The 23,801-nt window shown below is 45.3% G+C and overlaps 1 protein-coding gene across 1 annotated transcript in view; it reads right to left on the bottom strand.

Annotated features, from left to right (window-relative positions):
- The window catches only part of epha4l (eph receptor A4, like), a 63,676-nt gene that overhangs the window by 2,142 nt on the left and 37,733 nt on the right, over positions 1-23,801 (bottom strand). The window contains exons 5-15 of the mRNA XM_085370978.1: positions 21,941-22,276; positions 14,803-14,927; positions 14,536-14,695; positions 12,722-12,833; positions 8,362-8,420; positions 7,791-7,904; positions 7,071-7,256; positions 3,669-3,730; positions 2,994-3,203; positions 2,734-2,883; positions 2,161-2,357 (exon numbers count right to left, since the gene is read on the bottom strand). Coding sequence (XP_085227104.1) covers positions 2,161-2,357; positions 2,734-2,883; positions 2,994-3,203; positions 3,669-3,730; positions 7,071-7,256; positions 7,791-7,904; positions 8,362-8,420; positions 12,722-12,833; positions 14,536-14,695; positions 14,803-14,927; positions 21,941-22,276 — 1,711 coding nt within the window. The remainder of the gene's footprint in view (positions 1-2,160; positions 2,358-2,733; positions 2,884-2,993; positions 3,204-3,668; positions 3,731-7,070; positions 7,257-7,790; positions 7,905-8,361; positions 8,421-12,721; positions 12,834-14,535; positions 14,696-14,802; positions 14,928-21,940; positions 22,277-23,801) is intronic.

The following is a 23,801-nucleotide window of genomic DNA, read 5'->3' as shown; positions in this document are numbered from 1 at the left end:
ATAGGTGGAGAAAAGTGACGAGGTTATTTCACGAAATCAAACTCCTCGTTGTGTTTAAAGCTACTGCACTGTATGCAGCTGTTTGCATGTAGATGATGAAAGCCAGTTGTTCAAGTGCTTTTTACTTGAAGCATAATCATCTCCATCTTTGATTACCTCCGATTCACCTCAACTGCAGCAACGGCCACATTGCGGGAATTATTCCATAATTCTTAACTATGCTTCTGTGCTGTAGTGTCAAAAATGTGTGACAATTACAAGCTGTAAAAAGCACCGAGCTACACTTCTCCCTAGCTTGTCCTCCCTGATTGAAACACCAAATGTGTCAGCTTAGCAATTTTGTATTTTTTTTGTGTCTGTATTTTGCAGGCTGCACCCAAAAACTGAGCCAAGTCAAACACAGCTCCTCCTCTGGTGTCACCGATACAGTTAGTTAATCCTTATTTCACGGAAAACACACAACCTGGGCACACTTCGGTGAATTTTACAGTGTGCTTGGAGTCCCTCTTCACATTCAGATATTCATCAGCATATTTGTCCTCCCTCTTTTTTCCCTGCCTTTCTCCCTTTCTGTGGCAGCAGCTGTGAAACATTTACACGAGGCCGGTGAGTCTGAGTCACACTTGTCCCGCTTGGGTAAGTCTTGCGCTCTCGGCCTCTTTATCGTTCTCTCCTTTTTAAAAAGGATGTCGAGTAGAGCTGTGAGAACTGGATGTCAGGCTCTTTATTAAGTCGTCACTTCTAAGTAGGTGGAAAAGATTATGCGCAGGGATACCTTCCCACACACACACATACTCTTCTTTCCTTTTTGTAACCGTAGAGCTGCAGTTATAGGATTCAGCTCTGCTAATTACTCTACACAGACTCCACGCTTGCTCTCGCTGTATCCTATTAGGAGTGCGCATCTGTGTGCGATCGCGCAACCCGCTCGTGTGCGCTCGCACACTCGTTAAACTCAAACAGACTCCCGTCGGCCTGCGTCGAGTCTGTAAACACACAAAGGTCATCCTTAACACGTTTGGCTGCTCAAGAGTAATGGTGTTGGAGACGTAGGGTCGTGTTTGTTTTTAACTCGGTGTAACGTTGTAATTCCTCCCCCTGTTAGAGTGCCTAGATTCCTGTGTGTAAAGCACCATTAAAGCTAGTTTGCAGAGAAAGCCATTATGGAGGTTGTTTGCGTTGTAACGAGCCACACGGTGCTGGCAGATAATGTTTAATGGTGAATGTAAATAGCGGTGACAGAGTGGGACGCTGTGTGTGTGCGCGTGTCAGTACGTTGGTGTGGCTTCTCAAATATTATGTGTTATGGAAATTTTGATGCTCTCATACAGAACTGTATGTAGACGAGAAGCAGATGATGAAGAGTATAAAATACAGATGCATTAATTATGAATGTCAACGTGATATCGAGGTTGACAGGTGAACGCACGTGTTACAGCAGGCAGTCACCTCACTCTCAGACTCTGCTCTCACACAGAGCATCTTAACTTGTCTCAGGCCCACTCTCAACATACGGCTCTCATTTTCCTGCAGCTGGCCGGTCCTCGAGAACCATCATAGAGCCCAAACAGAAAATAACCCATTGAAGTATCCAAACAGTATTTGTATTACTTTTATACAATTTGCTGTACTTTGCAAATGTGGCAGTGAATGTGTGACTAGCACATTTCCAGGCTGTTTAATTAAACTAAATGGGAAATTCCTGTAACACAATTGCCAATTTATTTTAAATTAAGTGTAATAAACCTATATAATTGTCAAATTTCCTGATAATGTTAATTAGCTCATTCAGTGGATTCCAGAGCGATCTTCCCTTAACAGCCACAAGGCAGCAAGCTGATTATTAATAATTAATTCCTATTACGCAATCAGAGCAATCTTAGAAGTCTGACAGAGAAAACTGTTTTAAGATGTTGCTTTTTATTTTATTTTCACTCTCCTGCTTTTATGCATATGGACTGATACTGTTTAAGCCCGAGACTGTGTGACCAATATTGGGACTGCTCATTGCTAAGATTAAAATATCCTCTGAAAACACACTCAACACTAACTCAACCATCACCTTATGATATTTCCTGTCATCGTTCATTTTCCAAAGCACAAACGGAACTGAAAACTCTTCCTCTTTTCAGCCCCTTGCGTCATTCTCCTTCCTCTCACCTGACGGTGGTCTCTCCCCCGGTCCTCTTCAGGGTGTTGGGGTTGCGGATCAGTTTGTCCAACATGTTGACTATTTGCCCAAACTTTGGCCGGTCGGCCCTCTCTCTCTGCCAGCAGTCTAGCATGAGTTGGTGGAGTGCCACGGGGCAGTCCATGGGCGGGGGCAGTCGATAGCCCTCATCAATGGCCTTGATCACCTGGATAGCAGATAAATGTGGCTGTAAGACTTTATGACTGAGCAGAAGTGTTATAAAAACTTCAGGCAGTTTGATTACTTTGTCATTTTTATAACTTTTTTCTTAATTACTGTACTTTACACACCTACACAATACATTATCTTTTTTTTTCCCTTTTTCATAATTAGTGGAACCACACATGTGAGCTCACTGCAATAAGGAAGAGGAACGCTCTGCTGGTGTTTCATCACAGCTGCAGGTAATTGTATAACTACGTTAAAATGATGAAGCATTCTTATAAAGTTGTTTGACATTACCCAGCCTTAATATCTCACAGTAATTCACCCTGTGCATTATTCATGACTATCTGCATATGATTACGTTGCTTCTGACTTACATCTTGGTTGCTCATGTCCCAGTATGGCCGCTCGCCGTATGACATCACCTCCCACATGACGATGCCGTAGCTCCACACGTCACTGGCCGAGGTGAACTTCCTATAAGCGATGGCCTCCGGGGCCGTCCAGCGGATGGGGATCTTTCCTCCCTGTAATTGAAAGCTGGGCTGATTAATGAAAGCCGACAAGTGAGGGTACAGACAGCCCGCTGACTCAGTCAGACAGATGCTCGCCAACACACAAACATGCTTGCACTCACCCTGGTAGTGTATGCGGCCTCGGGGTCGTCCTCCAGGACTCGGGACATGCCGAAGTCGGACACCTTGCACACCAGGTTGCTGTTAACCAGGATGTTGCGAGCGGCCAGGTCACGGTGGACGTAGCTCATGTCTGACAGGTACTTCATGCCGGAAGCGATGCCACGCAGAATGCCGACCAGCTGGATGACAGTGAACCGACCGTCGTTCTTCTGCGGGGGAAAAAAGAGAAACGCTCATCCTTATTACTGTTAAATGTCCACACTGTGACAAAAATGTCTGCTAAGTAAATACAGGGACACTTGTGAAGGGTCACTCCTAATAGCTCATTGGGTATAGTAATAAGTAATAGTCTTAAGGTTTAACTTTATAGCGTAAAGATCCGTAAGATTAGAAAAGACCTATAAAAAGTCCACTCCATTCCACATCTCCCTTTAACTAGCACTGTGCAACTGGTTAAGATGTATAGTGGACCTGTAGTGCTGTGAACCTGAGAAACACAAAGTTTCACCTGTTTCAACCTCATTGTCAGGAGAAAAGCGAGACGATAAATGGGAAGGACAAAGTGCGAATGTTTGTGAACCGACACTTGTAAATTTGGTGGATAACATGGGATCAGCGTTGATGCACAAACACGCATGAACACGTGTGTGTGGAGACAGAAACGCATGACTTACCCTCAGGAATGCATCCAGGGATCCATTTTCCATGTACTCTGTGATAATCATCACCGGTTTACCTAGAAAGAGAGAGAGAGAGTGGGAATAAGAGTGAGAGAAGGAAAGGCAGATGATTATAGAGGTAAACGACGCACATCACAGCTCAACGCAGCAGGAGGGGGCTCTCCAGGGAAAATGCATGTGTCTGTGTGTGTGAGGCCATCCATCTCTGTCCCATAGTGATTTAATTAGCTGTGTGTTACCGTTGCCCTGACGTCCCCCGTTTTTCCCTTAACATGCAAAGGCATCTCCACTGAAACAAAACACCACACACACACACACACACACACACACACACACACACACACACACACACACACACACACACACACCCCATCTTGTGTTTATGCAAATATGATCTGACTCTGGGCGTCTCATCACAGTCACCCACCCAGAATCCCCCTAACTCGCTATTTCTGTCACTCACTGTCCCTTTGCCCTCTTTCTCCTCTGCCAACTTTCGACGCATCTGTCACTCTCCTGCTAGCTCATCTCTGTTGCTCTCTTTTTTCCCCCACTCCTCCCTCGCTCATTCCCTCTCCTCGTTTTTATCCTCCGTGAACCCTGCCAATCCTCTCTGGCCTTTTTTCACCCCATCCCTCTCTGTCTCTCTTGGGGGAGCGTCTGCGTCTTTATCTGAGCCGGGGCAGGCGGCGGGGAGGGTGGACATTCCCTGGTGGGTCTCTGTCTGTCTGTCTTTGTCTCTTAGGACGGAGGGAGGGAGGGGCATATCAGAGGAGAAGAGAGATAAAAAAGGGAAAGGAAGGGCGACCTGCTTGTTTTTGTCCCAAAACTGCAGCAAGCTGGTGCCTAACCAGCCACGGCAACAACACATGCTGAAAAGTGCTGCCACACATTCGCCTCCTAGAACAGCGTCGCTCTTTGTGCTCCATTTCGAGTGGCACAGTTAAGGTGGACTTAAAAGCTTACAGCCTTATAGAAAACTGCTGACTTAAAGCCTCCGCCTTAAGGGGAGCTTGTATGAAGCCTCTCGAGTGCTCCAGCAGAATGTCGAGAGCTGCAGAAGCCCGCTGAGAAGGTGAAGTTCCTCTGCTCTGCTGCGGGTCTCTGGCCGTGCCAAGAGGCCGTCAGTCACTGCCTTACCCGCTGCGTGATTGGCACTCCATTAATTACGGGGCACTCCGGCGATGCCCTAAAAAGAGGAAGTTCGGCGAAAGTTGTATGAGAGCAGAGGGGGCCGTCTTTGTCAGCCATCTTTGTTCCCTTTGTTGCGTGCCTCTGCCTCAGGGCCGCCGGTGATTGACAGCTCCGCAATCAAGTCTGAGGAGAGTCTGACCTGCGACCTTAAACTCTCGCCTTCCCAGCCCCGCCCTCTTCCTTCCAGTCCATTTGCATGCTAATTCCTTGTTTACTGAATACGCCCTGCCGCCTTTGGCAATGAACTCTGGGCGAGGAACCCACCAGTGGGCCGATTATCACCTGCCAACAAAACAGGGAGATGGCAGAGGGGGGAAAAAAAACGCGTCAGGGGGACAATATTGGGGGAACGTTGGGCAAATGTCCTCCGGAGGCCCTGGCGTTAGCAGCAAACAAAGATCTGGGTTTTAAAAGCGGACCTTTTTAAAAAAAAAAACCAGCACGCTCTTACTTCATGTAAATCACCCATTAAGCACATCACGTCTGATTTCAAGCTTTAATGGATGCTCGATTTTTAATTACACACCAACGTGATAGAAACATTAAATATAGCCTTCAAGATGGTGGACCACAGCCAGCAAGTCTTCAGCGAGAGATTTTTGCACATTTATGTATTTTAGTCCCTATTTGGAGTTCCTCCATAATTAATAAGCCTTAATTGGCTCTGTTGGACATGCCAGCAAACTGAGGCCAGATTGAGAATTCCTTTTAACTTGATTGTAATGGAGAGTGGGGCGCAATTCAAATAATGGATTTTTAATAGATTCCACTGACACACTCAAGTGTGAAGGACTAATTTGCCCAAACCTCGTGTCAAGCTCTCAAAAGTAAGAGTGGAAGGAGGTGGAGTGGGAGTTTTCGGACGCCCTTCTTGCGTTTGGTTCGCCGTCCTTTCACTCCAGCTCTCTTGTCACCGCTGCGTCGCTCCTTCCTCCCCCCCATCTTTTTGTTTTCAGCCTCCGGTTGAGTAGCTCGAGCACCCTCTGCTTTCCCTCTCTCTGCGTCGCCCTGTCTTTCCTCTCATCCATCAGCTCCTAACTGTCCGGCATCTCTATTTGCACCTTCCCTGGCAGCAGCTCGTCTCTGGTTTCTCTTCCTTTCTCCATCTGTCCGCCTTTTTTCTCTGTCATTCTCACGCCGCCGCTGCGAGGTCTGAGAGGTCATTCCCCGCCATGTGAGGTGTGATAGGTGATAAGCAATTCTGCCTGTGCTGCTGTTCACTTTCAGCTCCGGCTGGGCTGCATGTTTGTGTGTGGGTATATCTATACATATATATGTGTGTGTGTGTGTGTGTGTGTGTGTGTGTGTGTGTGTGTGTGTGTGTGTGTTCTACAGTGAGAATGGCAGTTTTATCTAGCACAGATAGAGATGAGCAGTATCACGACACATTAAGGCACATGTAGCCGAGGCTACATGGTAACACTCAGGCACACATGCATGCAATCAAAGGTACCGGATGTTGGCATGTGCTGACAAGACACCCACACACACAGCACACACCCACACACACATACCTATAGCCGAACAAATAACATCAGGGGAAGGTGTAAAAGAGGGGGAGAAACGGAGAGAGCACTGAGGGCAGGAGGAGGGAGATTTGGCCAGTGTTTTGTGGCCATGCAGCAGCAGATAGAGAAGGGATAGGGTATCACTCCCTAACCCCAAACACATTTACAGCTGACACCATGATTAATGAGTCTGGTGCCGTGCTACAGGGCCTGTTCCTGGGCCCATTAGACTCCCACACCCACCCCTCTCCCAACTGCCCAGCTACCTCTACAACCACCTCCCCCTCCACGGCAATGCTGGACCCCTTCCATCTGGACAGAAACCCACCTGGGGATAAGCCAGGATGGGACGTGCGGACGATGCTCAAAAATACGCATTTATCTGAGAATATTGTGAAATCTTTGTAAAATGTCCGCACAGACGCATTAAGATATACACTAGTGCGCAGGCGTGTGAGTAAAAACAGGCTTGTCCCTACCTTTCTCCAAAGTCACCCAGAACTGCACTTTGTGATGATTTATTGCTACATTTTTCGAGGGAGACAGCAGAAATGACTGCCCTTTTAGAATATAATAGTAATTGTATGTGTGTGAGCTAAGCATTATTGCAATTTCCAGAAGCAATTTCACCTGCGCAAAACACTTTCCTCCCCTCATTTGAAACACATTCTGTAAAAATGAATCCTTGACATACATTTGGTGACCACGCCCTCCAGGTGAATGATGTTGGGGTGGTCGAACTGGCCCATGATGCTGGCCTCGGACAGGAAGTCCCTCCTCTGCTTGTCTGTATAGCCAGCCTTCAGAGTCTTTATGGCCACGCAGATCTCCCTCTTGCCGGGCATCTTCAGGCGTCCACTGCAGACCTCTCCAAATTCCCCTGAATCAACAGCAAGAACAGCAAAAAAAAAAAAAAACAGATGAAAATGTGAAGCGCTGATACACGAGCACTCTGATCCACAGACTATAAATCAAATCAAAAAGAGTGTGCCCCTACACGTCTGTTTGTGTGTGTGTGTGTCTGTAGGTTAGAAAGGTTCCACTTTAAACATTGATCAGGGTCTCTAATCCTTTACTCCCCCTCCTCCCTCCACCCACTGGAGCAGAGAGAGGGGGAAATGGATATTGATTCTTTCTCTTTATTATTTTGTCATTGGATGACTTTTCTCTGGCCCAAGGAATAGCATGGACAACGTATTTAGCCACTGTTGATTTTTTTTTTTAACTTGTTGACCTCTCTAGAGCCAGAAGCCACATGTTAAAGTCTGGGAAAACAATGGATTTTAATCTCAAAGAGGCCACAAAAAGTCCACATATCACAGAGAAAGGTGTGTTTGTATGAAACAAATACAAAATGTGATCTTTTTCCAATAGGTATTCATGCATGTAATGTAGGAAAAAAAAATCTCCTCACCAATGCCAATCACTTTCTCAATCTTGATACAGGAGGCATCGATCTCTTTGGCAAACTCACGGACGGCCTGGTTGGGGTCCTCATAGGTAAAGGGGTCAACATATATTCTCACTCCTGGGGAACGAAGTTTGAAAAAAAAGGAAGCAAAGAGAGAAGGAAGTTAAAAAAAAAAGTGAAGGTTAATTTATTCCGACTACTACTCTCCATCTGTTCTTTATTTCCATCGTGCTGCAGGCTACGCTGCCTTCCTCTATGGATCCTCTCCTCCTCCTCCTCCTTTCTTCTCTCCATACCTCGCTTCACACACTGACTCCAGCGCTTTTCATGTCACTATGGCTGACTTCGATGAAGATGGAGCTCATTAACTTGAAATTTTTGTGGCACACAAATAACAATGCTGATGACTTGATAATGAGGTGTTTGGAGCATGTTGGGTTGCAAGTACATTAACTTCAAAACAGTTTGTTTTTCCTCCCATTTTATGGGCTTCATTTGTGCACACGAGCATACCTGACAGCAATAATGTTTTACAATTATAAGGTCTGTAGGCGGAGTGTTAACTATGAGTTACCTTGATGTAAGTGCTTCTCTTCATCAGAGTCCTGCTTGGCTTTGCTGTATTTACTCCTTCTAGGGGGCAAAGAAAAGCAGAATGATCACTCATGGCAGGGAATCAAGCTTCAAATCTCAGGAAGTTAGAACACAATTATATCTTATACATATAAGATGAGATATGGATATTCCTTTTTTAATATAATTAAACAATGCTCATCACAAGGATTTTAATTGTCTGTGGGTTCTCAATCATCCAGTTCATGTGTCTTTTGCCCCAAGTCCACTTGCCTTCTTTTTTCAAGCTCTCAGGAAAGATGATTTAAAATATCATGTTATGATAAAACCTTTAAAAATAGTTAAAACCTTTTGCAAGCTCATTTTCTTGCTTATGTGTGGCACATTTATGTCTGTAAAGTAAATACATCGAACACATCGGACTACAAACACGCACATTACCAACTCCGGAAGACGATCAAAGCAGCCAAACGTGAGTACAGGGACAGGGTGGAGCAACAGTTTGACAACCCTCGGAGTATGTGGCAGGGACTAAACACGATCACAGACTTTAGAGGGAAAACCAGCACACCGCAGACCACGGCCTCTCTGTGTGAGGATCTAAACGTATTCTACGCTAGATTCGACGCAGCGAACACCATGAGACCGGACAGTGTGCGCACCGCGGATGACGTCAGTGCGCACACTGTGTCTGAGGAGGATGTGCGGAAGTGCTTCAGGAAGGTGAACGCACGCAAAGCTACTGGTCCAGACGGGATTCCCGGCCGCGTCCTCAAGTCATGCGCGGCTCAGCTGGCTGGAGTGTTCACACACATCTTCAACCTTTCCCTCTCTCTGTCTGTAGTCCCAGCCTGCTTCAAAATGGCCACCGTCGTCCCTGTACCCAAATCCTCCACCATCTCCTCATTGAACGACTGGCGACCTGTAGCCCTGACCCCCATCGTAAGCAAATGCTTCGAGAAGCTGGTCAGGGACTTCATCTGCTCTGCACTACCCGACTCACTGGACCCTCTACAGTTTGCATACCGCCACAACAGGTCCACTGATGATGCCATAGCCCTGACACTACACACTGCCCTGTCACACCTGGAGAAGAGAGACACGTATGTGAGGATGCTGTTTGTAGATTACAGCTCAGCATTCAATACCATCGTTCCCTCGAAGCTGGACAGGAAACTGCAGGATCTAGGACTGAGCAGCTCCCTCTGCAGCTGGATCCTTAGCTTCCTGTCTGACAGACGCCAGGTGGTCAGACTGGGCAGCATCACCTCATCCCCCATCACACTGAACACTGGTGCTCCACAGGGGTGTGTACTGAGCCCTCTCCTGTACTCACTCTACACCTACGACTGCACAGCCACTAACAACTCCAACATCATTGTGAAGTTTGCGGACGACACTACAGTGGTGGGTCTTATCACCAACAGTGATGAGACAGCTTACAGGGAGGAGGTCAGCGCCCTGACCCACTGGTGTCAAGACAACCATCTCACCCTCAACGTCGCAAAGACAAAGGAGTTGATAGTGGACTTCCGGAGGTGCAGAGAAGTACACACCCCCATCACCATCAGCGGCGCTGCTGTGGAGAGAGTGAGCAGCTTCCGGTTCCTTGGTGTACATCTGGCTGAGGATCTTACGTGGTCAGTACACACAAACAAAACAGTGAAGAAGGCGCAGCAGCGCCTCTTCTTTCTCAGGAGACTGAAAAGATTCGGCATGAGCCCCCGCATCCTCAGGACCTCCTATCACTGTGCCATTGAGAGCATCCTCACTGGATGCATCACCACCTGGTATGGCAACAGCACCGCCTACAACTGCAAAGCTCTCCAGCGAGTAGTGCGGTGCTCTGAACGGATAATTGGAGGTGAGCTTCCCTCCCTCCAAGACATCTACAGGAAGCGCTGCCTGAGGAAAGCGGGGAGGATCATCAAGGACTCCAGTCACCCCAGCCATAAACTGTTCAGACTGCTTCCATCAGGAAGGAGGTTCTGCAGCATCCGGTCCCGTACCAGCAGACTGAGAGACAGCTTTTTCCATCAGGCCATCAGACTGCTGAACACGTCATAGACACCTCAGCTTCACTACTGGAACTTCAACATTATGCACTCCACACTGTATATAAATGCCACTTGTTTTGCACATATTCAGCTCTGTATATTTTATATATTTTATTATTATTATTATTATTATTATTATTATTTTTTTTTTTTTTTACTATTTAATTTGTAAAAATGTGTATACACACACACACACACACACACACACACACACACACACACACACACACACGTAGGAAAATATTTAGTATACACATCCAGAAATGCATACACTATTATATATTGTACATATATTTATTAGTTTCAGGTTGGCCATTCTTGTATTTTGCTCGTTTGTGTTGTTGTGTTTGCACATCTCTGTTGCTTGTGGGGCTCGCACACAAGAATTTCACTCGCATGTGCTGTGCCAGTGTGCCTGCACATGTGATGTGACAATAAAAGTGATTTGATTTGATTTGATTTGATATTTTGCCCCCAGTTGGCTGGAAAAAGGGGCATGTGTGTGTTTTTGATTGGCTACCAGACTTCCTCAAACAAAAGACGTTACTTCTTAGCTCTTCCTCCATATTTCAGGGAAATTCATCTATAGCTCTCAGAATAAATCTATGGGGCCAACATGAACCTGTGTCCCCATTAAAGGAAGGGTTTCAGGTGACTAGTTACTAAAGAAATCCTCGTGAGGTGACAAAAACAATGCTGGAAACCAAACCCTAATCTTTATGTTCATATTGCACACGTGGACTACTTTTTCCATTTTCTGACCCTGTTACCTGAGATTTTGACCATGCTTAAAGATGATAATCCACAATTGTAGACGTAAATATAGCACAAATATGTACCGATACCCTTTAAGACTGTGTAGTAATAATACAGTCTTATTAGTATTATGCAAAAACTAAATGATTACTTCATAAAATACATATCAGTGCAACAATAATAGTAATAATCCAAATAAATACTATAAGTGCCTTTAGTTTAGATGTTTGTTGATAACAGTTTTACTTCGATATATTTTTTGCATCAAAGTCAAGTGAGAAATCTTCCAACATTGAAGCTTCCTGAAGGGCACTGAGCGTATAACAACAACATGGAGCAGAGAAGCTGAACGAATATAAAAGCTATAAATCAATTCTAGAGAAGATGCACTTAAATCCCTGCGAATCCCTCAGGCTGCCTGACACCTGTGCTTATTATTGACGTGTTAAGGTCAGTGGTGGAAATGACCAGATGTGCGAGACATTGTCCTCTTCTACGGCTGTGTAATGATGGTAAACGGCTACGTGATTACAGTCCCTCCCCACAATCACAGGATGAACGCGGCAGCACAATGACAGTGGCCGTCACATGCATATAAAAAAGCCTGAGACAACCACCTGCTTGGCTGCAGAGAGAGGCAATCACATGGAAAAGAGAGCACACACACACACACACACACACACACACACACACACACACACACAATCAACAGCCCCCTTCACTCCCTATCATTCACGGCACCAATACACACATGCAAACAGTGATTTGGTCAATTCAAGAATCAACACACAAGCCATTGACACCCCCCTCCCCCCACTGCCACACCACACGCACACAAAACTTTATTTTTTTTCCACAGGATGTACGCACTCGCACCCCTAACACATATGGAAGCGCACACAAACACAAACACATGCAGAGAGTGTGTGTGGTTTTACACCCTGAGGTGAGGCAGCCCCATCTGCATGTAATCCCATCTGTGTGATGGTGCTTTGTCCTGCTCGCTGGTTAACACCCTGAGATTGGGTCACTGCAAATCCACCTGATGCCTCTCAGCCTCGTCCTCGCTCTATTCTATCTCCTACTTTTTCCCGCTTATCTCATTGTCCACCCTCCCGTCGCTCTCTCATTCTCGTCGCGGCGGTCAGCAAGGTGCAGCAGGAGAAAATAACTAGCGGCAGGATTACAGCCACTAGCTGAGAGATAGTGGGAGAGGGACGGGGTGGAGTGGAGGCGGGTGGGACTATGCGAAGGGAGCGGGCTGGATGCAGAGGACAGGGAGCGAAGGGTCGCTGATTGCATCCCTTCAGCTGTCGGAGCTGTCAATCACATCTCCGGTGTGGCGAGTCATCACTCATCCGACGTGAGCGAGTTGCACTAGCTGTCTGGGAGTGTTAGTGTGTGTATGTGTGTGCTCTTTTGAGTGACTTCCATTTCCTGACGGCACTAAGTAAGACATCCCTCATCTGTGTGCCGAGAAAGAGAGATAGACAGAAAGCAGAAGGGACAGAGTTCGATGGAAGGGCGGGGGTGGGTAGCGAAGCTCACCGTCGGCTGATGACGAAAGCACTGATGAGGATGATGAGCAGAACCACGCTGCCCACCACTGACACCAGCAACACTGTGGAGTTGGCCCCGTCGCCGATAATGGGAGCTGGGACTATCGGAGAGAGGAGAGAAAAAAGGTTGACGAGAAACAACAAAAAAAGAGCAAAGTAACTTGATACCCCTCATCCCTCCGCCTCCTCCTGTCCCCACGCAGTGTTTGCTCGCTCTCCCTCCATTTTACTATTCTGATCATAAAGTCCACTGTTTCGCATGCTTCATTGGGAGACAATGACAGCCCATTAGGATGTGAGCTTGACCGTGTCATTATCATGCGCTGCTGTCTCTATCTCCATTACAAAAGGGACACCTGGGCTTCTAGTGGATCTCTCTAGCCCTCTGTGTCATCAGTAACGGGAAACATTATGTGGAAATATATTCACTGGACCAAAAGCTGAATGCTAAGAAAACACAGAAAGCTGAGATTAGATTTAATAGGCCACATATTATTATTGGAGTGATGGTGCTGTTTACCACTACTTACAAGCTACTCGGGTGCATAACAACTGTTTTGTGTGTCACCCGTTGGCACACAGACCATCATCTTAGAGGCCAAGTCCACCATAAACAGAAGCTCTAGCAGGTGGACGGCTGGTGTATGTACCGTGCTGTCAGACTGGAGAGATTACTACTCAGTTATTTATCGTCACAAAGTATGTACGATATGTATTGTTATAGACGTGCCCAACTCGTGCCCCTTTCACCACCACAAATGCAGTCTGATGCCAAATCTTTGCTTCAGAGAGAAATCTGTGTCGTAACTTTAATCAGAGACCCCTCTTAACCCTGCACCAAAACCTTCCACGCCAATGAGAGTCGTTGCAGGCGGGTTGCGTGTAGTTACATTTCTCTGGAGGTGCACGTCAGGTTACGTAGAAGGTTGTGGCCTCAGGGTTAAGAGGGGTTCCCGGTTATGCAGATTTCAAGTTGAAGCACAAGTCGGGCATTAGTCAGTAGTAAAATTCTTCCTGAAAAAACAGACTTTCATTTACATCTTGCACAGTTTTCCTCATTCATTTCCCCTCAAAGGAGTTTTATAAGGTCATGTTATTCCACTCTGTCTTATAGCATTTGATTTATTTTGTAACAGATTTTCCCAAGTTTTTTTTTTTTTGCTACTCAGTATCAAATGGAAATCTTTGGAAACTGTGGGATCTCCACTAGAATTTCAAATAAACTTCTCAGGGTCTGAACAAGTTTTGGCTGCACTCTATATCACTGTAGTAAGTAACCCACTAGTGGGTTAGTGAGGTTTGAGAGGCTAATCTGAAATTGTGATCAGAGTCTACCTACACAGGCGCTGTTGCTCCGGTTATCACAGGGTTTGTGTGCCTTAGACTCTGGTAGAGAAATGAATACATTTATTTTGGCTTGAAACTGATTCAATTAAAGAGTTCTGGCGAGCAGTGAGAATTATCTAGCAGCAGCTTCTGACTGAAAACGCCACAAATGGTGCCATTCTTCAAAGCTTCATACAGTTTAAACATCAGCTGGCACGTCTACTGAGGCTGATACTCAGACGTGAATAATGGAAGATATTCAAGTTGCCAGTCAGGTGCCGGAGGACAATATCATTTATCTTTTATAGACAACAGCAATTTTGATTAATGACTCTCCAATGAAAGAGACAAACTTGTAAGAGATGCTATCATTGTAGGAATTTTTCAGACACTGCCGTGGTGGAGCTGGAATCAGGCCTCTCTTGGCTCTGCAGGGAGAAGAAGACGAAGATGAACAGGCAGTGTGACTTAACTCACCCGAGTTGGTCATGAACTCAAACGGGCCGCTGAATTCTCCGTAGCCGGCCGCTGTGCGAGCCCGCACATGGAAAACATAGGAGGTGAGGGGGGTGAGGCCCTTGATGTCGGTGCTCCTTGATGAGGTTTTTATGATGCGGTAGCTTCTTTCATTCTGGTCCTACAGCGGGACAGGAAAAAAAAAGAAAGAACACAATACAACTTATTCAGAGGCTGCTTTTGCTTTGACGGTTCAGCAGAAACAAAATCTCTCGCACCGTCCCTCACCTTCTCGTAGTACTTGACCTCATACTCCAGAATGACCCCGTTGGCTTTTTCCGGTGGCTGCCAGGCCAGGGAAATGGTGTGTCTTGTGATATCCTTGGCCTGGATGGAAGTCACTGGAGAGGGAGCTGGTGAGACGATCAAAGAAAGAGGAAACAGAAGAGAAAAAATATGTTTAGCTGTTGTTTTCACCCTTGGAGACATTGAGTCTGTTCTGTCCCACGCGTTCTCCTGCTCATGCTGAGAAAGTCAAACAAGCCACGAGGCAATCGCTTCCACTTCTCTTTAGCTTGGCTCTCATTCAGAATCAGGGGTCTTGCGAAACCGTGCGGCCACACAGTTGATTTGACAGAAGGAGCGTGAACTAAACGTTGCCGTCTATAAAACCGATACAAGCTCTCCCGTGACACGAGCGTCTCAGGCACTTTTCTCAACCGCAAAGTATATGAATAAAATCAAATGGGCTCGACACCTTTGCATTTTTTTGTCTTTAAGAGAGCAAATCAATTGGTTTTCATTAAAGCTCCAGAGAGCGATCTTATCTCGAGCCTTTTCTGCAGCAGCTGATAATGAGGCCATATTTCAAGCAGCCGTGCTATCTGTGTTCAGACGCCTTTAACACGTGAAGGTTAAAGCACAGATAATGGCTTATGCTCGCCCCTCCCTCCAAGTGCGTCGCCGCTGCACAAATCAAACCTCTATCTCCGGGGAGTGTGACAACACGTAAATTGGGTCATACACGCTCACGACTTTACGAAGAGAAAATCCATAGGTGTAGGAGAGATAGAGTTGTAAACAGAGGAACAACTCGTGTAAGGACTGAGTTTTGGGAGATATAGCAGTGCAGTCACGAGATGATAGAATAAAGCTCCACAGATAAACACAGACAAAAAGACCAAAATAAAACCATGATAGATTTATCATCAGCAAAGTTCCTGTAAAGTAGAGGGAAAAATGCAAATACTTGTGATACTTGTGTCAGTTAAAATGCTTGCTTTTGGTTTTGGCCCCTGATTGCAAAAACCAAACGTCACATATTCTAATAACACAGCGTTAGGGTTAGGACTCAGGGCACCGAGACCACAGAGGGTTAAATAATACTCCCAACAACCTCGCCCACAGAGTCAGAACAAAGCACCACATAGACAAACATTCCCACTAACGCCCAGGTAACACAGTTTTTTTATGGCATCTGCTCTTACGACTCCAAACGGAGCAGATCTTTGACCTCTGCCCCTCGCTGATTACTGTAACCTTACTCGTTCCAGACCATCTGCCTTTTAAAAAATTACAGTGGGGATGATTAATGAGGGGTTCACAGTCCACCGATTATGATTGGATTATCTATGACATTATATACATTCTCATCACTTTGAGCGGGGGCTCCAGGGAGCCTAGCCCACAAGCTAATGCTAACAAAACCCTGCTTTTAGCTGGGGGATTGAGTTCAAACAGGCCTGGAATTCAAGCACCAACCAAGGGATTGAGTTTCATTGGGGTGAAGAAGCGACAGGGGGAGATGGGAGAGGGGAGGGGGAGGCAGAGGGCTTGCGACTGGTGGGGGTCGACTGTGATGGAGAGGGATGGGATTGCAGACATCTCTTAGTAAATAGATTAACCCAAGGTTGTGTCATCCTGTTGGCCTAATGTGTTGCGTCTCCCTTAAACAATTACACGGCGGCCATTTGTAGCCCTCCGATCAATCTTAGCCGGCAGCAAGAGCCAATTTGAAGGCCCTCCTGGGGCCGACTGAGGATGCTCCAACTCCGAAAGGAAAACCCCCGAGGAGGTCACGGGCCTTCATTCCCTGGAGGTAATCCACACATCCATCTTCCCCTCCGAAGATGACAGATATGGCGATTTAATCGTGTTCTGCTGCTCCTGTTGCGTTTTTATTTTCCTCTCGACTAATGTGAGGATAAAGATGACAGATTTTCTGAGTGATCCCTTCTAATGGACACGACCAGGCAGCTCGGCTCACACACAGAAGAAGAGATCCATTAAGGTCTCTTTAAAAAAACTACAAAAACAAAAAACGTGGTAAAAATAAAAAACAAAACAAAACTGTGCACAAATGCATACAGACAAATTGTGCACAGCTAAACTTGAGATCCTAAAATTGAAACATTCACCTGAGGCACAGCGTGCTAGACTTGCTGGCACCTCTGTAGATGAATTTAAATATGTGGGACAGATCTGTAATTTCTTACCGCCCCCCTCTGAACGCGTGGGCTAAACACGCCGGTGGAATAATAAGTGTTAGACGCAATGAATATTCAGATCTTATTTCAGAATTGTGCTCTCTCAAAAAAAATGCTTTGCAACACACACAGACACACACACACAGACATACACATCCCGGCAACACAAAGGAACTCATTATACAAACAGAAAGATAGAAATTCACATAGAAAAACACACACCTAGCCCCATTATCTCACACAGCTCAGACAGCAAAAAAAAAAAAAAAACTCAATCACTGCGCACATGCATAAATTATAATCGGTAAAAACCTGGCAGAGGCACACAGAGTTCAGGGTTTGGTTTGAAAAATAACCTTCCCGGCAGAAAAGATTTTTATTTTTTATTTTCTTCTTTCTCCTTTTCCAGCTCGTTGAGCGGGCGTGCTCATCACGGAGTATTTGTGCAGCGAGGAGCATCTGCGGTGGAGGATTTGCGCGAATACGCAGCCGATTACAGTTTGACATTAAAACAGACAGGGGCTGCACATGTGGTTGCCAGATTGGAGCCTGGTTGCCAGATTTGAGTCACTCTTTTTTTCTTTTCTTTTTTTTTCTTTGCCTTCGCCGCCAAGGAGAAAGAGTCGAGGAGGGAGCCATTTTTCAGGGTGTTGGGAGAAAATGGCTCCTGCTTACAAGATTCCCTCCTCGCCCCCTCCACCTATCTAGAGTCAGCCTCCACCTCCCGAGAACACATTTCCACATGTATGCCGGCCCATTTGTTGCCAGAACGATGGAAACACACACACGCACTGATGGAAGTGCCCACACACACGCACACACACAATCCTTATGCATGAATTCACTTTTAGCCACCTGAAGTATTTTGTATCAGGACATAAATGGCCCCCTCCCTCTCTCACACACAAACACACATCGACATATAGAGCGCTCGATCTTATAAAAGGGGAAGAAAACATCCATTTACAGCCAGGGGTCAGTTCAAAGCTTGGACATCTCACCCTCCCCATCCCCGTTTCCCCTCGCTTTCCTCCTGTAGCCCGGGTGAAAGGGTTACACCCCGCCTGATTTACGACAGTGGAATTGTTCGTGGCGACACATGGAATCTGACCTTCTTGTACGCGCATAAATACATGCCTGGCCACAGACACACACACGCACATTAAGCGGCACTGCTCATTTTTATCTGACGGCATTCATTTTTCTCCACTGCACCTTCCTACACTTTCCTCTCGTGCCGAAAAAAAAAAAAATCCAGATCCTTTCCAACCTGCCTAACTCACTTCTTCCTCCCTAGCCGAAATTTGAACTTTAATGGGGCGGGGAGGTGGCGGGGGTGTCTTTTCCACAGCACTTATAAATCCTAATAAATCTATCATAATAAATGTGTAATCCTCGGTGTCTGGATGAGGGGAGGCGATACAGAGAGAGGGACAGCCACAGATGACTGGCTGGATTACCAGCGGCTGAAACCAGAGCTTCTAACTAAAGCCCCTACCGAGCATTAGCAGGAAGAAATCCAATCAGTCTGGAGCTATTCTCTTTTAACACACACACACACACAAATTATAAGAGACACACACACACACGGATACACACAGAGGACATTGTTTAAGAAGCAAATGTAGATCATCTGCATTCATGCAAGCATCTCTGCAAAACATTTTTTTACTTCTCACCATGCATGCAGTCAGTGCTGCACATGTGCAAGTACACGCACACACACACACACACACACACACACACACACACACACACACACACACACACTATAATAGAGCTTCCAGCTGCAGCTTCATATAACTAATCCTGGCGAACATTTGTGAAACATGCACCAGTGACGAGCCAAAGGCAGCATCATCTGTATCTTACAACTTCAAGTCAGCACATTAGCCTCCAGCAACCTTAGGGGGCTCTGTGTGTGTGTGTGTGTGTGTGTGTGTGTGTGTGTGTGTGTGTGTGTGTGTGTGTGTGTGTGTGTGTGTGTGTGTTTGGGACTGAATCTCTGTAAGAAAAAAAAAATCTGCATTTTTTTGTGCAACTGTGCATCAGCATGGTCACGCTGACATGCTATTATGAGCCTTCAGCCCGGACTCCAGGGTGTGCTGCATTACAGCTCCCACATAGGCCTTTCTGGCAGTACTCGCAGCTCTCCCACAGGCAGTACATCCATTCATCTCTATCTTCCTGACCCCGGCTGATAAATCAAGCCACTGTGTCCTTAAATTGCCAGTCCAAGCCCTATTGAAGATATTCGCTTTTCCCAGGGATGGAAATTAGCGATAAAAGAAGACACAAAAAGGCACTTAGCTTGCCACCCAAGAGCAGAGCAGTAAAGCAGACCAAGGTAATGATCGTCTATAAGCGGAGGATAGACGGGAGGGATGAAGAGAAAAGACCCGGGTCATAAAATCCATTTACACAACAACTGGTCACAAAATGGCTAAATGACTAAATAACGGGAGGCTTTGAATACAGCATGGAAGCTGGAGGGCTCTTCTCCTGCTCAGAAGGGGAGCCTGTGGTTGTATTCTATGACAATAATTACACACACAGGCACCCAGGCACATGTAATCCAGCAGAATTTGTAATGAATCCTCCCCAGATCAATACCACTCATCTAATTCATTAGTTTGGGTGCTAATAGGGTTGCCAACTCCCTGAAAAATAAATAAGGGACACCTCGTGGCCAGGGCCGGGCAACCCAGTTGTCTTCACCCTTCCCAGTGTGGTAGCTCTTTTTTTGTGTGTGAAATTATTTTTTAACCATTTGACTTGAACTTGATTTAAGCAGATGCATATTCTTTGTGATATGACCATATGGGAAACAAATGATCATTTAGCCATTTATTTTTAGCTCACAATGACAACATTAACACAGTAAAACAGGTCTCTTTCTTAAACAGAAGCCTGTCATGCTTAACTTTTGAGAATATAAGTAAATCTTTCTTTAAAAGAACTCTGTCCTGCTTAACTTAAAATTATATAAATTAATAGAAAGCAATAGAACGAAAAATATTCTTGTAACAGTGCACATTTAGTGCATTTAGTACAGTTGGCTTCAGTTGAGGTATTATTTCAGCTTTTCTAAAGCTAATCAGCTGCTCCTGTTTGTAAACCCACTTGTTCCCATGATTACGCATCATAACTCATCATCATTATTCATCTATGTATTACTTTTATGTATTAGTGATCTATTTGTTGTAATCATCTATCCTTGCAGTTGTTTATTACACAAAATAAATTATATTATTACACTTCTGGCCACATAGCGCTGATATTCACTGCACATGCCCATATTAACCTTAACCAGAGGGTTTAAAAAAAACAAACCAGTGTTTACATACCATATCTGCTTCTGCCATGGCCTGGCGGACAAAAAATTGGTAAAGGGTTCCCCGAGCTTTCATGCCCCTCATGTTCTTCATGTGCCCACCAATAGAAGCATGCCTATGGAAAAAGTGCGCCAGCACACAGTGCAGTGCGCTTTATAGTGCACTTTTCCAGCCAGGTGTTTTCCTTTTCCCAGTCCTCCCTGTACTTTTGCAGCCTTTTTTTTTTCTTTCTCTGAGCGAACAAACATTGCTGCTCTAATGCTGGGCTCACACTGTGCGATTTTTGGCCCATTTTGAGCCGATTTTTGAGTCGTGCGACCGATTTGGTGATCAGCCCGATTTTGGCCTTCATCGTGCGTCGTGTAGTATACGTGGGGTAACGAGAAGCGATTAACACCTCACGACCAGCTCCCGATCATCAATCGCTCGTGAGGGTGTCACCGCAGCTGCTCACGCGCAAACACGTAAACGTCGGTGAAAAAGACGTTGCAGCACAGCTGTGCAGCGTGTGATCTGGACACAAGCGATGGAGGCACAACTTGTAGAACTTTGGAAAGCTCATCCGAGCCTTTTCCATGTGGCATCACAAAATTATCACGACCACAACAAATAGTTGGATTTACACTGCTGCTCAATCACAGCTGCCTGATCAATGTTTTTCATTAGCAATTTAGCAAAGTTGATGGTGGTGGTGTGTCTGTGTGAGTGAAAGACAGAGAGAGCGAGCGACAGATTTTCTGTTATAACCTTCATTTTATGGACGCACAGTGTGCCGTCCGAGACTTGCACCGCAGTGTCGGCGTTTGTTTCCCTGTTGGCCATGCTTGTTGTTGTGGTCATCGATTGTCTTCCGGTATTTTCTCCGTAAGCGACCTTTCCTCAACCAATGAGATGAGCGGTAATCTGACTTGTCATACTCGAATTGTCATAAGTGTGCTGTCAGCTCATTGGTCACAAAGCAGGAGAGGGGCTGGGAATTATGTTTTCAAACAAAGTGTTAATTCCATTAAAAGTTATAGACTACTTTTGATTCTCACTGTATTACGGGACAAAGTGCGTCCCTTATTAGCTCAATACGGGACGTGTACTTTTGTTTCTAAATACGGGACGATTCCGTTTTTTAAGGGACGGTTGGCAACCCTAGGTGCTAAATATAGCACGGTGCCCCCATCGTCAGCCCTGGCTTCTTATGCCTAATTATGCAAAACTCCAGTGAAATATTGCATAAAATCATTTCCCTCTGCTGAAAATCCATCATCATCCTCCTCAGTAATCACCCAACCTACCCCCCAATTATTCACAACTTTAATAAACATGTTTTTGACATGCCCCCCAAAAAGTACTTTCAAGCATTCAGTCAAATGAACCCGTGCTCTGTATCATACATGAGCCAGCACACTCTGGTAACATAAACTCTCACACAGTGTGAGAGTTTATGTTTTGTGATCTCCTGCAAAACCAGAAGACCCCCCTGAACTCACTAAAGTAAGCAAGCGTAAGGAGGGTTTGGAATATATGTTAATAAGTGATTAAACAGATGTTTGATGATTATGGGGTCACAGGAAACCATGTTAGGATCGGCTGAATCAGCTCCCATCGCCTTACCGGCCTGGTTGGTGGTGACGGTCACTGATGTGGCCTGCTCAGGCCCTGGGCTCTGAGGTGAGACTCCATTCACCGCCCACACCTCAAAGGTGTAGTTGGTGTGGGCCTGTAGCTCGTTGATGGACACCCTGGTTCCCTTCAGGCTCAGCTGCTGTGGGCTGAAGTGGATTCCATTTCCGCAGGGTTGACAGCGCCGGCCGTCAGAACCGCAGCGCTTACACACTACGTTGTATGTCAAGTCCTGGCGACCCCCAGAGCTCCGGGGTGGGCTCCACTCCAGGTTTACGGAGGTTTCGTTCACATTGGAGATGAGATGCACAGGTGCCGACGGAGGGCCTGCAGAGGGAGGGAGGAGAGCTGGCGTTGTAAAAAGCAGCATGCCAAATGCTAAAAAAGCACACAGATGCAATAACATTGACTTGTGGTTACTGAAATTGAGAAGAAATCCATAATACAAGCAGCCACACTTTCACGATTCTGTCTTTTACTGTCCTTTATTCTGTCAGTTACTTTTACAGTAACTGCTAAGCTGTTAGCTACTCATGTGTTAGCGGTGCTTTGTGGTGGAATATGCAGTTTAATTGAGCTTGAGTTTAGCCAGCTTTTGTTTAGAACATATTTTTGTAATGATTTAAACAGCAATCTGTAGGTTTAAGAAGCAGCTTCAGTAATGTGTTAAGTAATTATAAGCTAATTAGCTGTGTGCTCATGTTGCTTATGCTAATAAGCTATCTAAAGCGGCAGTGGTTAGCGTATGGTTTAAAGCAGCGGGGTTTCTGCCAATTTATTGCAAGATGGACACAATTTCAAACCCAACCCCCACCCCCACTACTGACTCTTTTCAAAGACTGTTAAATGAGCTAAACGTAGCACATTCAGCTAGTGTTCCCGTTAACCATTTTTTGTTTTTACACATATTAACAGGCCTGTTCAGCCAGTGTTGCCAACTCCTCAGTAAGTAAAATCGCTATTGGCTGTCCTAAAAGTTGCTAGAAGTCACTAAATGACGTCATCGCCCAGTTTGCATAATTGGTCATGCCTGTGTAATTGTAACAGACCCTGTAGGAGAGAGAAATAACATTGTGAAAGAGACATAGTGAGTAAAAAAAAATCATCCTAAAAGCATTTAGAATATATTTAGAACTAGAAATTAAATTTCTTTTAGCAATTATTGGGTTTTTTTTATGTCACAATTCCAACCCTCCTTCTTTATCTGGACTTGGGACCGGCAAAAGTGACATGAAATAGGCCCTCTGGCAGAGTTAGCTAGTAGGGTAGTAGTTAGTAGGGGTGAATATCTCCTATGTGCTTTCACGTCAAAAAGTCGTCATAAGTCTCCAATAACACCAGAAAAAAGTAGCCAGATTTGTTGCTAGTCACTTTTTAGAAAAAAGTTGTTAAGGGGGTCTGAAAACTTGCTAAATATAGCGACAAAGTCGCTAAGTTGGCAATACTGTGTTCAGTATCCATCTACTAATGTTCACGACACACAAAAAAAGAATTCTTGGAACAACTTAATTATGTTATGTAATAATTATGTCAACTGGTAAAACATGATGAATTAACTTGAGTTAATAAGGCAGACTAAGCCTACAGATTTAAGATACACACAATGCACAATAGGTGAACCTTAACTTGCAAGGTTTTACTTCAGTAAAAATAACACGTTAAAGGAACAGGCTGTCATCATATTCACCAAACCGCAAAAAAACATCAAGGTCTGAAATTAACTGCTGATCTGGACAGTTGTCATAATCCTCATGAATACCTGTGGCAATTAATCCTCTCTATGCATAAGTTGTGAATTTGTAATTGACTGGGTTCTCCGTTTATTGGGAGCTGAGGCTTCTTGAGTTACCTT

The sequence above is a fragment of the Diplotaxodon limnothrissa genome, linkage group LG14, assembly GCF_057381915.1.
Source record: "Diplotaxodon limnothrissa isolate DT_005_m linkage group LG14, D_limnothrissa_male_GT1.1, whole genome shotgun sequence".
Taxonomy (NCBI): domain Eukaryota; kingdom Metazoa; phylum Chordata; class Actinopteri; order Cichliformes; family Cichlidae; genus Diplotaxodon; species Diplotaxodon limnothrissa.
Note: the sequence above shows the minus strand (reverse complement) of the source record. Positions and strands in the feature narration are given on the sequence as shown.